The sequence below is a fragment of the Notolepis coatsorum genome, assembly GCF_963971535.1.
Source record: "Notolepis coatsorum genome assembly, chromosome: 2".
Lineage (NCBI taxonomy): Eukaryota > Metazoa > Chordata > Actinopteri > Aulopiformes > Paralepididae > Notolepis > Notolepis coatsorum.
Window position 1 is genome coordinate 111,070,472 of NC_140166.1, and position 15,339 is coordinate 111,085,810.

At 42.0% G+C, this 15,339-nt stretch overlaps 1 protein-coding gene across 3 annotated transcripts in view; it reads right to left on the minus strand.

Moving 5' to 3' along the window:
* The window catches only part of sh3gl3a (SH3-domain GRB2-like 3a), a gene marked incomplete at its 3' end in the record, with an annotated part of 247,251 nt that overhangs the window by 40,390 nt on the left and 191,522 nt on the right, over positions 1 to 15,339 (minus strand). For all 3 annotated transcript variants that reach the window (XM_084337947.1, XM_084337948.1, XM_084337946.1), the window contains exons 2-4: positions 12,079 to 12,147; positions 3,069 to 3,141; positions 329 to 472 (exon numbers count right to left, since the gene is read on the minus strand). In XM_084337947.1, the coding sequence (XP_084194073.1) occupies positions 329 to 472; positions 3,069 to 3,141; positions 12,079 to 12,147 (286 nt within the window). The remainder of the gene's footprint in view (positions 1 to 328; positions 473 to 3,068; positions 3,142 to 12,078; positions 12,148 to 15,339) is intronic.

The window sequence follows — 15,339 nt, forward strand, 5'->3', positions numbered from 1 at the left end:
TGGTCAAAAAACGCTGGCGCCAGGAAGTACAGATGGAAAAACAGTGTGGCAGTCAAAGTGTTAACTAAATTGAACAAATGTTGAATGGTAGCTTGCTAGCTAACGTTACAAATGTTGCGTAATGTTGTCAACATTAGCTTGCTAGCCAATGGGTCGACTGTAATGCACATTCAGCACTATTGGCTACTATAAATGCCAATCAATATCCACAACAAGTCCCTCCCTAGCTTCCTAGGAAACACGTAAATATGTGGAATCAAATAGCATTCTGCTAGCCATTTCATGGGGACTTTAGTGCATGTGATCATGTGGATGGTGCAGGTGGTACCGAAGGCAGAGTCGTCTCCCAGCTCGTGGCCGTAGCGGAGCATGCAGTCCCCCAGGACGCCCTCCGTCTGCGTGTAGCCCGTGGACTTCACCTGTCCTCTGATCTTGGACACGGTGTTCAGCATGCCTAGCTTGGCTCTGGAAGCTACACACAAGACAAGCAAGTTTATTTACATAGCACATTTCATGCAGAGACAATTGCAGAGCTGAACATAAAGGAGCTTATTTCTTTCTCCCCAAATGCAATAATCTGTTTTGTCCTTGTTTAGTTGTAGGACATTCTGCCACATCCAGGAATTTTGGATGTAAAAATCGATACACTGCCACCAGTGCAGAGGAAAACAACAAGATAAGATAAGAGAAGATATTCCTTTATTGATCCCCTTGGGGAAATCCGGGCATCATAGCAGCATGGGGGAGGGGCGAGGGGGGGTACAGGTATGGGCTAAACTGCTGTGCTAAAAAGGTATGACAGGGCTCTATGGGGAAACCATGGCACTCCCCTGACTAAAAGTTGTTTCATACTTATTTTTTACAACTGACATTTATTTTTTTGTTATTACAGAGAGAGTTAAGTACTGAAAAAAAGGTACCGTTGGTTACTGATACCGAATTCCAGGAACTGGTACTGGTACCAGTATCGGTTCAAATGTGAACGGTACCCAACCCTACTTGAATTAATTAGTGAAGACAGTGAACACTATACTGTAATTACCCAATGGGATTTACTTGAGATAAAGGTAAATGATTCTGATTCAGAATAGAGAACAACACATAGAACAGAGTTAACACTTTCTCTGCCAAGGACGCCTAAACTCGTCATTCCCCGCCATGCTCATTCTGCCAATGACGCCGTAACACGTCATTGAGATCAATATTTCAAAAATCTGTTGATCCCCTCTCAAATCTCCAACGGTTCAAGAGCGCCATCTGGTGGCCGATCGGCGGATCGCCCAAACCGGAAACGGAACTGGTGCTCATCCAAATTTGGTCCGATCACTCGCTATAGGTCCCGGGACTCGAGCGCGACACAATGGATAGTGATCCATTACCAATAACTCGATAAACAACATGATTTGGACGTATATACTATTATACAACCTGGAGATGGATCGCATATTTCAACATCCCATAATAGGAATATTTTTGCTCCACGCTCATCGCCCAACGCTACGAGGAAGCTGCGGTGAGTTTCAGCGTTTTTTTTTACCGTGTTCGATACAAACTGCTCTAATAATCATATCACCCACACTAGATGAATCATCTAACGTTGGCCACGGAATTATAAACGACCCCCCCCCCATCCGGTCAACATCAGATGATAAGTAGTAACTTCTAGAAGCACGTCCATTTGAAATTTTTTATCTCGCACAGATCGCTATCAAACTGTATTTGATCATCAATATAATGCATTTAGGGCTATAAATCACGTTCTGGAGAATGCTGCAGAAAACGATTAAAACATATTTATACTTTAGACCGTATTTTAGTATGAATATGTGAATGAAAAAGTATAACGTTCCTACGTCCTGAACGATGGCTAATTGACGTTGAATGGGCCATAGTAATGTCAATTTAGCAATGCAATTTAAAAAGTTATAGCCCTGCAAAGAAGGGGAACTTCTCCATAGACAAATAGAGCTGGCAGAGGATGGTATAATGATGTACATAAGCCTGGCGAAGAAAGTGTTAATTCTGGTACATAAGAACGTTTCCTATGGACTGTCAATGGAGCAGCTCCAAAGTCTACTTCCTGATGGCATCGCAGGTTCAAGTCTCAGCCATCTCAGACGAAGAACCAGTAGTTGATGTTTATAGATATTGATGGAACTAATGTCAGTTAGGGAGTAATATATTCTTACATTGTGTGTTGTTTTCCTCTACGGTGAGGCCTAGATGGCATACATGCCTCCAGTCTTCACCCACTGACTCTGTGGGAGAGACCCTCATAAATGCCTTCATCACCTCCCGCCTTGGCTACTGTAATGGAGTCTTGTCTGGGGTACCCAGCAACGCCCTGCTGCCAGGCTTCTCACCCACACCAAGCTCTGGCAGCACATCACCCCCAACCTCATCCACCTCCATTGGCTCCCGGTCAAGTCCCATATCTCACACAAGATCCTCGTCCTAACCTACAAATCCCTCAATGCCCTCGCCTGCCAGTAGCTACAGTATCTGACCTCCCCCCCCCCCCCCCCCCCCCCCCCCCCCCCCTCCCCCCCGGAAGCTGCGATCCTCAGACACAGGTCTTTTCTCCATCCCCCACAACCACCTACACACTTTTGGGGACAGAGCCTTCAATGCAAAAGGGAGGTAGGGAGCTATTATTATTATATATATATATTAAGGCTGTCAAAGTTAACACGGTATTAACGCGTTATCGCCCGATTCTATTAACGCCACTATTTTTTTAACTCACGATTAACTTTTAAGAAATGTTTTCACTTTATTCATTGTTTTAAATTATTATGCATCACTCTGTTTTGAATTTGATGCAAATTTGCAATGCATGAGGGTCATCCTTTTGTGTTAAATGGCTGCATAAAGCAAGCATTTGTTGACTCGCATGTTGATAAGAGTATTAAAACTTGGAACTTGAAAAAGATCCGTTTAAGGTAATAAAAAAAGCAATTAATTTGCGATTAATCACGAGTTAACTATGGACAATCATGCGATTAATTCGAGTTAAATATTTTAATCGATTGACAGCACTAATATAATATATAAGACCAGAGACTTACCTGGGTTGGGCTGGAGGTATTCTGTTGTTTTGGACAAAAGGTCAAACACTGACTTGTTGGTCACATCGATTTTCTGGGGAAACAAGACAAGAAGGTTTAGGCTTTCATTCTCAACCCTGGACACGCAGAAGAATGTGAAGAGCCAGGTGACCATGGTGGTCATTACCAGAGACAGTCTATATACTGCAGAGCACTGCGCTAGTCTTGAATGGAGATATCTGTAATGCTAAAGATGGTGGCGACAATGAAACTACTTGCACAAACATATTCACAGAACATTAAAATGGTAAATGGTGCATTTATATAGTGCTTTTATCCAAAGCACTTTACAATTTGTTCCTCACATTTTACTCACATAATTTCACACACCGACGGCGGAAGCAACCATGCAAGGTGCCAACCTGCTCATCGGGAAAGTGTCTTGCTCAAGGACACCCTGCCCGGGAGGAGTGGGAATTGAACCAGGAACCTCCGGATTACCAGACAACTGCTCTACCTCCTGAGCCACTGTCGCCCCACTTACATTAATAAATGAGATGTGATTTTATGTTGAGTAAAACTGTAATGCACTACATCTTGAGGTGAAATGTTTTAAAGAAGTTTTAAATGAATCACAATCTCTGCTAAAATGGTGGGAATTGCAGTGAGTGGTTGTCATGGTAAGCAATAACTGTGGTAGGTGGCACATGCCTTTTTCTATCACAGAATTGTCCTTTTTGACCAAATGAATCATTCTGTGTTGTCAGCTATTTTCTCATTTTTGCCAGACCATTTTCACAATATGGAGTTCTCCCTCTCCTGATTGGATGAAGTGGGAACAGGATATGTCTTTTGTGTTTACTGCAGAGTGGAGGGACTGGGAGACCCATGTTACTGACCAAACATTCTATATCAGTGATGACTGTCGGAATGTAGAGCTACTATTTGAACATGTAGGCCACTTATGTTAACATGTAGACCACTTATTTTAACAAATAAATACAACTTAGAGCACCTTTAAGATGTAAAACGCAGCTGGAGGGAAACCTCCAAGCTGTTTGTCTTTATGGGTTATGTAGTTATGGATATTGGGATCGTACCTAAAATATAGTATAAGGGTGTAAATATCAGCAAACTGATGTGTCCATCACCAATAGAGACATCATATCCTTGGAAAAAAGGCTCCATGACCAGCATTATAGATAGAGTACCATTAATGTTTGCAGAGATCAGGCAGAGATCAGGCCCACCACTACTGTGTCGTCAGCAAATTTGATGATTGTGTTGTATTATTAGAATAACATAGACAATCCAGATTAATAGTATAACCACACCTCTATGATAAAAACACACAGGGAACAATACACCTTTAAAATGTTTATTTCACCTCATTGGGTCTCATTCCCGAAAATTTTTCAAAGATATATTCTGGAAGACTTATCTTGGAACCACTGAGACATAATCTATGACAAGTACACTCTGAGTCCTGAACGTGCTGGTAATATGTCTTAAGTGGCTGAAAAGGTTGCACAAATTATATTATCTGATATCTGCTTGGAGAATGGCATTCTGTCTTAAAGGATAACTCCACTTTTTTTTTTAATTAGCTTATTTAACATCTTCCCTGGAGTTAGACAAGAAGATGCATACCTTTTTTGTCTCTGTGCGTGCATTTTAGCTTTGGGAATAGACGCTCCGTTAGCATAGCTTAGCTTCATCACTGGAAGTGGGGGAGGACAGTAGCCTTACAGTGCCTTACAGTGTATTGCAAGGTCGGACATTGACCAAACTTGATATGCATGACCTTGGTGGGCTCTAGGTCAACTCCTGAAAAGGGGGTCAATGTCAGACCTTGCAATCAAAAGTTAGGGGCGCACTGAAATTATGGCAAGGGTTATTAGCCCCCTAACTTTTGATTGCAAAGTCTGACATTGACCCCCTTTTCAGGAGTTGACCTAGAGCCCACCAAGGTCATGCATATCAAGATTGGTCAATGTCAGACCTTGCAATACACTGTAAGGCACTGTAAGGCTACTGTCCTCCCCCACTTCCAGTGATGAAGCTAAGCTATGCTAACGGAGCGTCTATTCCCAAAGCTAAAATGCACGCACAGAGACAAAAAAGGTATGCATCTTCTTGTCTAACTCCAGGGAAGATGTTAAATAAGCTAATTTAAAAAAAAAGTGGAGTTATCCTTTAAACTCTAAAGCGCGTTCCCGTTCATCTCATTTGCATACAAAACAACGCCTCCATAGCTCCTTATAAGGCAACTGGTGACGCAGCTGTGTGAAATGGAATGGCGGAAGTGCTTTGCGAGCCGCGTGATTACGAAACCTAGCGTCAGTCAGTGCCAATCAGAGAGCGTCTCCGAGAAATAGGCTAGGTTTCGTAATCACGCTTGCGCCCATCAAAACTAGATTAGATTAATGTATTGGCATCATATACAGCTCGCGGTACACACCTGCCGCAGCGCGCGCGCACACACAGACACACACACACGTGCGCGTGGGGCGGCGTGGCTCAGGGGTAGAGCGGGTCGTCCAATGATCGAAGGGTTGGTGGTTCGAATCCCGCTCAAGCTCATGTCCATCCCACTGCCGTTGTGTCCTTGGGCAAGACACTTAACCTACTTGCCTCGTATGAATGTGTATGCATGTGAATGAATGTTGGTGGAGGTCGGAGGGGCCGTAGGCGTTGATTATTCGCCACGCTTCCGTGAGTCTGCCTCAGGGCAGCTCTGGCTGCAATTGTAGCTTACCACCACCGGTATGACTGTGTATGAACGAATAATGGACTCTGTAAGCGCTCTGGGGTCTCTGGGGTGTCACGAAGAGCGCTATATAAATCCAATCCATTATTATTATTATTATTACTGTATATGAATGAATGAATGACATATAATATATATAGCCTACGGCGGGCGTAATGAATGAACGCAGTATGGCTTATTATTCCATAATTAAGCCTATAGGCTACTGTTCATTCGTAGGCACACACAAGACTTGTTATGGAATATTAATGCAGTCTATTTCCACCGATTAGCTTTAGTTCTTATTTATTTATCCACTGTCATTTCAGTGTTGGTGTATAGGCTATATAGTGTATTTCAATATAAGTTTAATTGATTAATGATATATTCGAATGAATGCAGGTTTATAGCTATATCAATATTCCAATGTACAGTTTTGCTTGTACAGTGTAAGTCTATCCACCACCCACCCCTCCTACCCAACCTCCTCCAACAGTTTCTACGTCAAATGTACTCTCTTTTCTGGACTCTTTTTGTATCACAAACAGTACTGCATTTGCAAATCTGGTATGTCATAAATGTATAGATGTAGCAGTACTGTCTATCTGTGTCATGTGTGTCATATATGTTATGATGAATTGAAAATGGGGGACCCTGATGTAAACAAGACGAAATTCTTTCTCTGGTCTGCATCCCCTTATGTAATTGAGCTGTACTGTACTGTACCCATTCTGCAATCTGTTAATAAAGTTTTCAATCAATCAATCAATCAATCAATCAAACAAAGGTCTGTCCCATTGTATACCAATCAATGGGATACATTGCATGTTGACCTGCATTCTTTCAAATGTATATAATTAATCATTAAAACAGATGTGTAACAAATAAGAAATACAAATTCCACAGAAGGCATTAAATTATTATTATTTTCAATCATTTCACAATAATTGCATAATTGTGTTTGAATATCTGAGTAATTATTTGTCCAAAATAGCTGGTTCAGATATGGTTAATCCAGCTGCCCTGTGATCAGATGAATCCATATTATTTATTTTTCCGACATCAAATGCGTAATTTCTTATCATACAAATATTGTCATATTTATTTTAATTATGATTAAGTAATTCATTCCAAGGAGGCCTGTAGCGTTGACGTGAAGGAATCACTATGAGAACACAGTCTGTCAAGTTATAATAACATTTTATTTGTTTAACAAATTAGTCAATCAATCATGAGATTTGATCGTGGGCTGAGAGCATATTTAAGTGTGGGGACTCCCACTCCCAGCCCTAATATGTCTTAAATGGGCCGAAATCTGGCTAAGACGAAATATTTTGTCGTAACTTCGTTCGGGAATGAGACCCATTGTCATGGTGTTTGAAAAGTAGATGATCATGGTGTTTGAAAAGTAGATGATCATGGTGTTTGAAGGCCTAAACCATTGCTGCAGTGGTACATTTCTCAATGCTAAAGATATCAGTGAGGAATATACACATTTGGGAAACAGCATTTTAATATGGTCTGGGTTGAAGAATAGTGAACCTATTCTTTAAAAGCTATTTACAACATATATTTTACAGGATATAAAACAGTTTAACAGTTCAAGTTAATTTGAGTGCCGTTGAGCTTCTTCCTTTCTCTCCTTCTCTCCTCATGTCCTCTCCTCCTGTCCTCTCCTTCTCTCATCATGTCCTCTCCTTCTCTCCTCATGTCCTCTCCTCCTGCCCTCTCCTTCTGTCCTCCTGTCCTCCCCTTCTCTCCTCCTGTCCTCTCCTTCTCTCATCATGTCCTCTCCTTCTCTCCTATATCTCTATCTCTCCCTCCCCCCTCTCTATCTTCCCCATTCTCTCCATTAAACTTAATATATTGTACCTGGATACTGGCTGCCTGGATCAGTGGGATATTTTAATGGCAACAGGAGAGCATTCAAGTTATTTGTCGTTTTAATAATTTCTCTCCCTATCATCATTTGCATCCTCGCTTTCTTTAGCATCTCCATAAGATAAGATAAGATATTCCTTTATTGATCCCCTTGGGGAAATTCAGGCATCATAGCAGCATGGGGGGGGGGGGGGGGGGTACAGGTAGTAAAACAACAACACAGTGTACAGGTAGTAAAAACAACACAGGCAGTGTAAACAATTTGGTCAATATGGTCAATATAATTTACTATCTGACTAGCTGAAGAAATATTCACATTATTCACAGTGTCACATAAGGTGCAGTATGCATAAGGTAGTGTTATAATTTACTATCTACTGAGTAGGGATGGGAATTGATAGGATTTTATCGATACGATTCCATTATCGATTCTGCTTATCGATTCGATTCTTTATCGCTACCCTTATCGATACCTGATCAATTTATAATTTACATAAATAAATTGGAAATGCAACAGAACTACATTTACATTTAGTCATTTAGCTGACGCTTTTATCCAAAGCGACTTACAAGTTCTGTACGACAAGCCATCAGGAAGGGCACAACTCTATCAGCTGAGTAACAATGTTCATCAAAGTGTTGAGTGCTACAGTGTAGGTTAGTTTATTAGGACAAGTGCATGACAGTACGGTTAGTTAGGGTTAGATTTTTTATTTTTTATTCAGATAATGTTTGAAGAAGTGCGTCTTTAGTCGACGGCGAAAGATTGGACGTGATTCGGCTGTCCTAACTGGGGTGGGTAGTTCATTCCACCATTGTGGGGCAAGGACTGAGAATAGGCGACTTCTCTTTGATGACCCTCCCGGAGCTTGGATAGGAGTAGGTCTGAGGCGGCCAGAAGATGCAGAGCGTAGGGGTCTAAGCTGGTTAGAATAACAACATGCAACTTGACATTTCTGATTGTCATTTATTGTTGAGCCCCCATGTCAGAAAAATACAAAAACTGTAAAAAATTAAACATTAACTATAGCCTACACTTAAATAAAATAATGTATTTGAGATTCTCTTAAAATTTATTTATTGTTTTATTCTTAAACTAATTTAATCTATTGAATAACAGGTCGTTATTCCTCTGACTTCTGTCTCACACACACACACACACACACACACACACAGAGCTCCCTCCCCGGGCCCCTGTCCTATAAGGTATTGGCTTGTGTTGCTACATGGACACATTTGTATGTTGCACCACCACGGTACTTCCTGGCTTACAGTGTACAGACTTGTAAACAAACACTCCGTCTCTTATTATATGTGAACTAAAGAGTACAAGGTTTACACAACAGCCCCCACCTGCTGTTTTATTGTATTTGTACCTGTACTATCCGCTGTCAGCTGTTTATCTCTCTTTGTGAGCTTGATTAAATAGCGTTAGCTCACGTTAGGTAGCGTTAGCTCCACGGCTAATTTGAGCTCACCCTGAACTAAATCAATGACTAGGTTCTAAAGCATTCAAGTAGTTTTCACTGCACATAGAAGTAGCCAAACAGCGGGAGCATTTCGGGAGCATATTACCAAAACCCAGGCAATTTCGAGCCTTAAGGAATCAAATAGAGTCTGCCATGGCTACATGCTAACGTTATTGCGCAACTGTAGGAAAAACCTGGCAGCGATAATGGAATCGAAAGTCACGGGAGCCACACGGTTCCAGGCATCGGCCAATTCCCAACGGGAACCGGTTTTCGATTCCCATCCCTACTACTGAGTATACATTATTCACAGTATCACGGTATCCACTGAAATATACATTATTCACAGTATCACAGTATCCACATAAGGTGCAGTAAGCCTAAGGTAGTGTAGGTTGTCCTCCTTGGGTTCCTATAAGTCCCAGGTCAATGTCTGGTAGCAGTCGCTGTCGCTGCCCCCTGTTGTGGAGCCTGGAGGCTGCTAGTCGCTGCCCACTGTTGTGGAGCCTGATGGCCGCTGGTATAAAGGACTGTCCGAGGCGGTTAGTTGAGTGTCGTGGGGGAATGAGTCTGTGGCTGAACGAGCTTCTCATCTTGACTAGCTCATCGTAGAGGGGGTGGTAGGGGTTCTCCATGATGGCAGCCAGCTTCCTTATCATCCCCCTCTCTGCCATCACCTCAAGTGATGACCGTCTTCATCATCATTTCTCTCGATAGCATCATCTGCATTCTCTCTTTCCTCAACTTCTTCATCATTTCTCTCCATAGAATCATCTGCATTTTCTCTTTCCTCCACTTCTTCACCATCTGTCTTCCTGATATCATCATTTCACTCTTGAATATCTCCATCTTCATTGTCTGTACTGTCTTTATCTAAGGTGGAGCAAATAATATTTGTTTTATAATAGTAATATAATTGTACTGTATATAATATTCATACTGTAGCCTACAATGTTATAATTGTATTATAAAATAATATGTTATATAGCACTACCACTAGGCACTAGCCCTCTTGCCTTGATTGGAATAAAAATGGTCTATGGTTGGTCAATTTAAATGATTAAGACAGAATTTTCGGTCCAAAAAAAGCATCATTGACCATGTTAGCACCAGATGCTCAGTTATAATCCAAACTATGGCTCTGTGAGACAAGCTTGTACACATAGCTAGTAGTGAGGACTTACAAATACATACCTGTATCCTTATCTCCTCCCTTACTATTGTTGCTTTGGACATTTTCAAAGAGAAGCTGCCTCTCGCAGCATTTTCAGCTGCTTTTTAATATTCTTCCGATTTCTTTCTCTCCTTGGCATTCTGTAATCATAGAATATAGGCCAATGCTAAACCCACTTTTAAGTTTACTACCACTCTTAAGTTAGCTTTAAAAAGCAATTCACACTGAACTTTAAAGTGCTAAAAGAATTTGTACACTTTATTTCTAAATTGAGAACACAGGTTAGCATAGAATCAGCTAAGCAAGGTACCTGTTTAGTTAGCTAGCTACAGTAGTAATACAGCTAGCCTACAGTAGCCTAGACTAAAACATACTGCCATCAATAAAAAAAATAAAATAAATAAAATGTATTTGTAAGGCCCGACAACACACGTTAATGTCCCCATGGGCCATACACGTCTTCTTTAAACAAGTCAAGAAGAAACATAACAATAAGTCAAGAACAGAACAAGAACACCATAAGGTCCAACCAATTTAAAATAAATGCAAATAAATGAGAATGCAAGCACTCCCAGACATACCCCATGCAAAGGTAAGGAAAAACTCACTAAAACCTAACAATAAAAGCACTTGCAGTGTACATACATTAGTATACTATTAAGTAATGCATAATTGGTCAAACAAACTCAATCTTTGCAACTTCAAAGAAAGCTTGCAACTTCAAATAAAGCTTGATGTATTACCTACCTCACACACAGCAGTAGGATGCAGGGTTACAGCTCAGACTGCATTAAGCCCTCTGGCATCTGAACATTCAAGAGGGGATGTGTCTAAAACTGAAAACTTAAATGGATGGAATATTGTAGTGACAGGGCTGCTCAGAGTTGTGCCTCAAGTTCCAAGCATGCTTGGACTTTGTGCCTCAGTTAAACTAACTTACTCTAACCTAAATGATACATTGGGGGGAAATAGGGACAGTGCAGATCGAGAAACATCAAAATGTTAGCTAGATATTAGCCCATCGGTTCCTTGCAAAAACTCAGAAAATATTTGCTAATGGCCATATAATGTGTTTAGAATATAAGCAGGGTTTAACTATTTTGCAACACCCCTAGACAGTCTTCATCATGGCACCCACTTTGGGAAAGCCTGCCCTAGTAAGCTGCATCACATTTTATCCACTAACAGAGCAGTCATTAAGACACGTTATTTCATTTTCTTGCTATGTTTTCACCACTCAATAGGGCACTTTAGCATGACGTTTTTCAACCGTGGGGGCACATGGTCGAGTTTAGACCATTGGAGGGGCACCAATAGGGCACATCCTCTCATTTTTGTCACTCAAAAGGGCATTTTAGCATGGTGTTTTCAACTGTGGGGCACATGGTAAAGTTTAACCATTGGAGGGGCACCAATGGGCACGTCCTCAAATTTTCGGCACTCAAAGGGGCATTTTAGTGCGATGTTTTCAACTGTGGGGGCACATGGTAAAGTTTAACCATTAGAGGGCACCAATAGGGCACGTCCTCTCATTTTCGCCACTCAAAAGGGCACTTTTGCGTGACATTATTTAACCGTGGGGCACATGGTCAAGTTTAGACCATTGGAAGAGCACCAATAGGGCACACCCTCTAATTTTTCGCCACTCAAAAGAGCACTTAACGCACGTTTTTCAACCGTGGGGGCACCAGCCCCCCCCCCCCCCCCCCCCTGAGTCCGCCAGTGTGTCTGTGTGAGTGTGTGTGTGTGTGTTATTACTCGTTCCATCTCCATAAAGTCTTCATTTAGTTTGGTTCCTTCAGCGCCGCTTATCTTCTCACTGAATAGCTGCAGAACAGAGAAAGACAGAGAGAGAGAGAGAGAGAGAGAGAGAGAGAGAGAGAGAGAGAGAGAGAGAGATGTTGATTATATTGTTTGTTATATTGTTGTTGAATGTTCTGACTCTATTGCTTCATTTTCAACAGCCATACCAATAAAACACATTGAGACGAGAGACAGAGATAATGATGTAGATGATTTTGTTTGTTACAGTATATTGTTGAATATTCTGTCTCTATTGCTTCATTTTCAACAGCCATACCAATAAAACACACTGAGATGAGAGAGAAAGAGAGAGAGAGAAATTATATCATATCTTAATTTCTTGACGCTTTCACAATATTGTCTTAGTATCATTCATACTAAACTGAAGTGAGGGAGGCATGAGATGGAGAAAGAGAGTGATAGATAGAGGGAAAATGAGAGAGACAAGAGAGAAAATAAGAGACAGGAGAGAGAGGGGGGCATGATAGATAATAAGATTGCGAGAGAGAGAGAGAGAGAGAGAGAGAGAGAGAGAGAGAGAGAGAGAGAGAGAGAGAGAGAGAGAGAGAGAGGGGGGGGGTTGAAGAGAGAAAATAAAATTGTGAATTCAAAAGGCAGTATGATTTATTTGAAGTGTTTTGTTGCTACAGAAGCAGATTTATCTGACCATAACGGACGCTACGGACTGGGAATGCAATCTCTGATGGCTGCCACTCCATTAAATTACTAGTGAAGGCAGTCAGATGAGACCACTCATCACCATCAGATGTCAGATAGCGCACGCGCACACACACACACACACACACACACACACACACACACACACACACACACACACACACACACACACACACACACACACACACACACACACACACACACACACACACACACACACACACACACACACACACACACACACACACACACACACACACATGGCAGAATACAGAAACACTTGATTGTGATACTTTTGAGTCTGTCCCAAAGCCTAAGCCTAATATCTCCCTTGTGCTGAAGCCTAGTAAGCCTAGTATCTCCAACACCAATCTCAGGAATCTAGGAGTTAACCCCAACCTGTGCAGCTGGATTTTGGATTTTCTGTCGGACCGCCCCCAGGTGGTGAGGATGGAACAAGACCCATCCCTGCACGGGTTGGCCCCTTCCTACCTGACCAACCTACTCCACCCCTACACTCCAGCACGAGGCCTCCGCTCCTCCAACTCTGACCTCCTCACCATCCCCCGCACCAGGCATTCCACACTGGGAGACCGAGCTTTTGCTGTAGCTGCCCCCAGGCTTTGGAACTCCCTCTCCCCCTCCATCCGAGGCTCTGACACCATCAACCTCTTCAAAACCCACCTAAAAACCCACCTGTTCACACTTGCTTTCACGCAACACGGCCCTGCTCCCAAGTAGCCCACCCCTGACTCTTTTCATTTAACACATTAATTGCCATGTGTTGAGTGCCAACAACGAATAAACTAATTTTTACGATCGTTATTTCTTTTATTCGCTATTGACATTCATAATTCATCCAGGAAGCCTCCGGGAGCCAGCTGGACCCTGTCTGATATTGCAACGCCTCAATACCACCGCCTGGTGGATTTCGGGCGAGTAACATTCCACTCTAAACCGGAAGTGGCGCTCTGTGCATCGGGGAAAAAGCTCCGCCAGAGATATCTTGTAAAGTGGATCAATATACACACTTCGAGTGCATGGGATCGCTTTCGAGACGCAAGAATCAATATGCTTTCGGCGTTTATTGCATCATACAAACGGAAAATGGATCTAGCAGATCAACATCAAATAATTGGAAAAAAAAATCTCCAGACGCATCGGCCAGAGGTAAGAGGAATCTAACGTTATTTCCAGCTCGATTGTCGATTTATTTCATTGCAATCCATCTGATCAACGTATGGTGTCTTACTAAAGAAAGCAGTTAGTGACAATCAAGGAATCATAAACGACCCCCCCCCCCTTTCCGTCACTCATGATGGAGCATAATGTATAGTGATCATATGCATATGAAATGTTTAATATAGCGTGTATAGGGACGAAACGCCAATCGATAATGTATAATACGTGACGCGGCCTATAACGCGCATTCTAGGAATTACTGCTATACACTCTAAAAACATACTTATATTCACGACGGTTAGAGCTGCCGCGATTACCGCATTACCGCGGTATCGCTGTTACATCACGGCCACCGCAGAGTAGGCTGAATACCGCGTCACCGCTGTTTTTTATAATAATAATAATAAATTGCCCTCCTCTCGTTGGGCTTGCGGCTCTGCAGATATACCCTACTCATCTATCGAGGTTCCAAGCGACCCTATTGGGTACCAGAAAAGTCACGTGAAACATTGCAGACCACTGATTGGTCAGAAGAGAGACGCGTCACACGTTGTAGCGTCATGCAGTGTGTTACCACCAATCGGCAAGCGCGTATTAGGTTTTTACTTCCTGAATGTCAGATCATCACAACACGGCTAATAACGTTAGCTTTAACTCTCCGCCGGAGTGGACTACCATCTCTCCTAAGGAGTACTAAACGAGACATAATGATTTTACTGTCTGCAACGAATGTTATAATAAAAGCCCTTCGTTCTATACACTTGTCTGATTGAAAACTTTATTAACAGACCGCAGAATGGGACAACTCAGCACGCTCTGAGCAAAGAAAGGAACTGAGATATGAATAGAGTATTGCTTGCCTTGCTATTGTCCGGTAAATACGCTGATGTTATTGAACGTATAACTATATAATGTTAATGCCACAAAACGAATGCCTTTATTATAAAGTAGTAACTTTATAGTAATAATAATAAGAAAGGGTCGGGGGGGTAACCACTCCTGCCCGCGACACCGAGTGAACGGCGCACGACCAGAGGGTAAACTTCGAATCCGTGTTTCACTTTCAATAACTAATGCGTGCTTGCCGAATCCCAAACAATATTCATGTTGCAAAGTCATCCTCTAAAAATAGACATTTAGACTAGAGGCAGGCTATATGCTATAAAGAGTAGACTACTACTACTAAAAAAAAAAATGCATTCAAACTTTTTATTTTTATTTTTTGTGTGCATGCGGTAATAACCGCGGCGGTAGGAAATATTTTGCAAATTTGTGCGGTAAGGAAACAATCAATACCGCGGCAGCTCTAACGACGGTACTAACTAGGGGTGGGACGATACATCGATCCAGATCGAT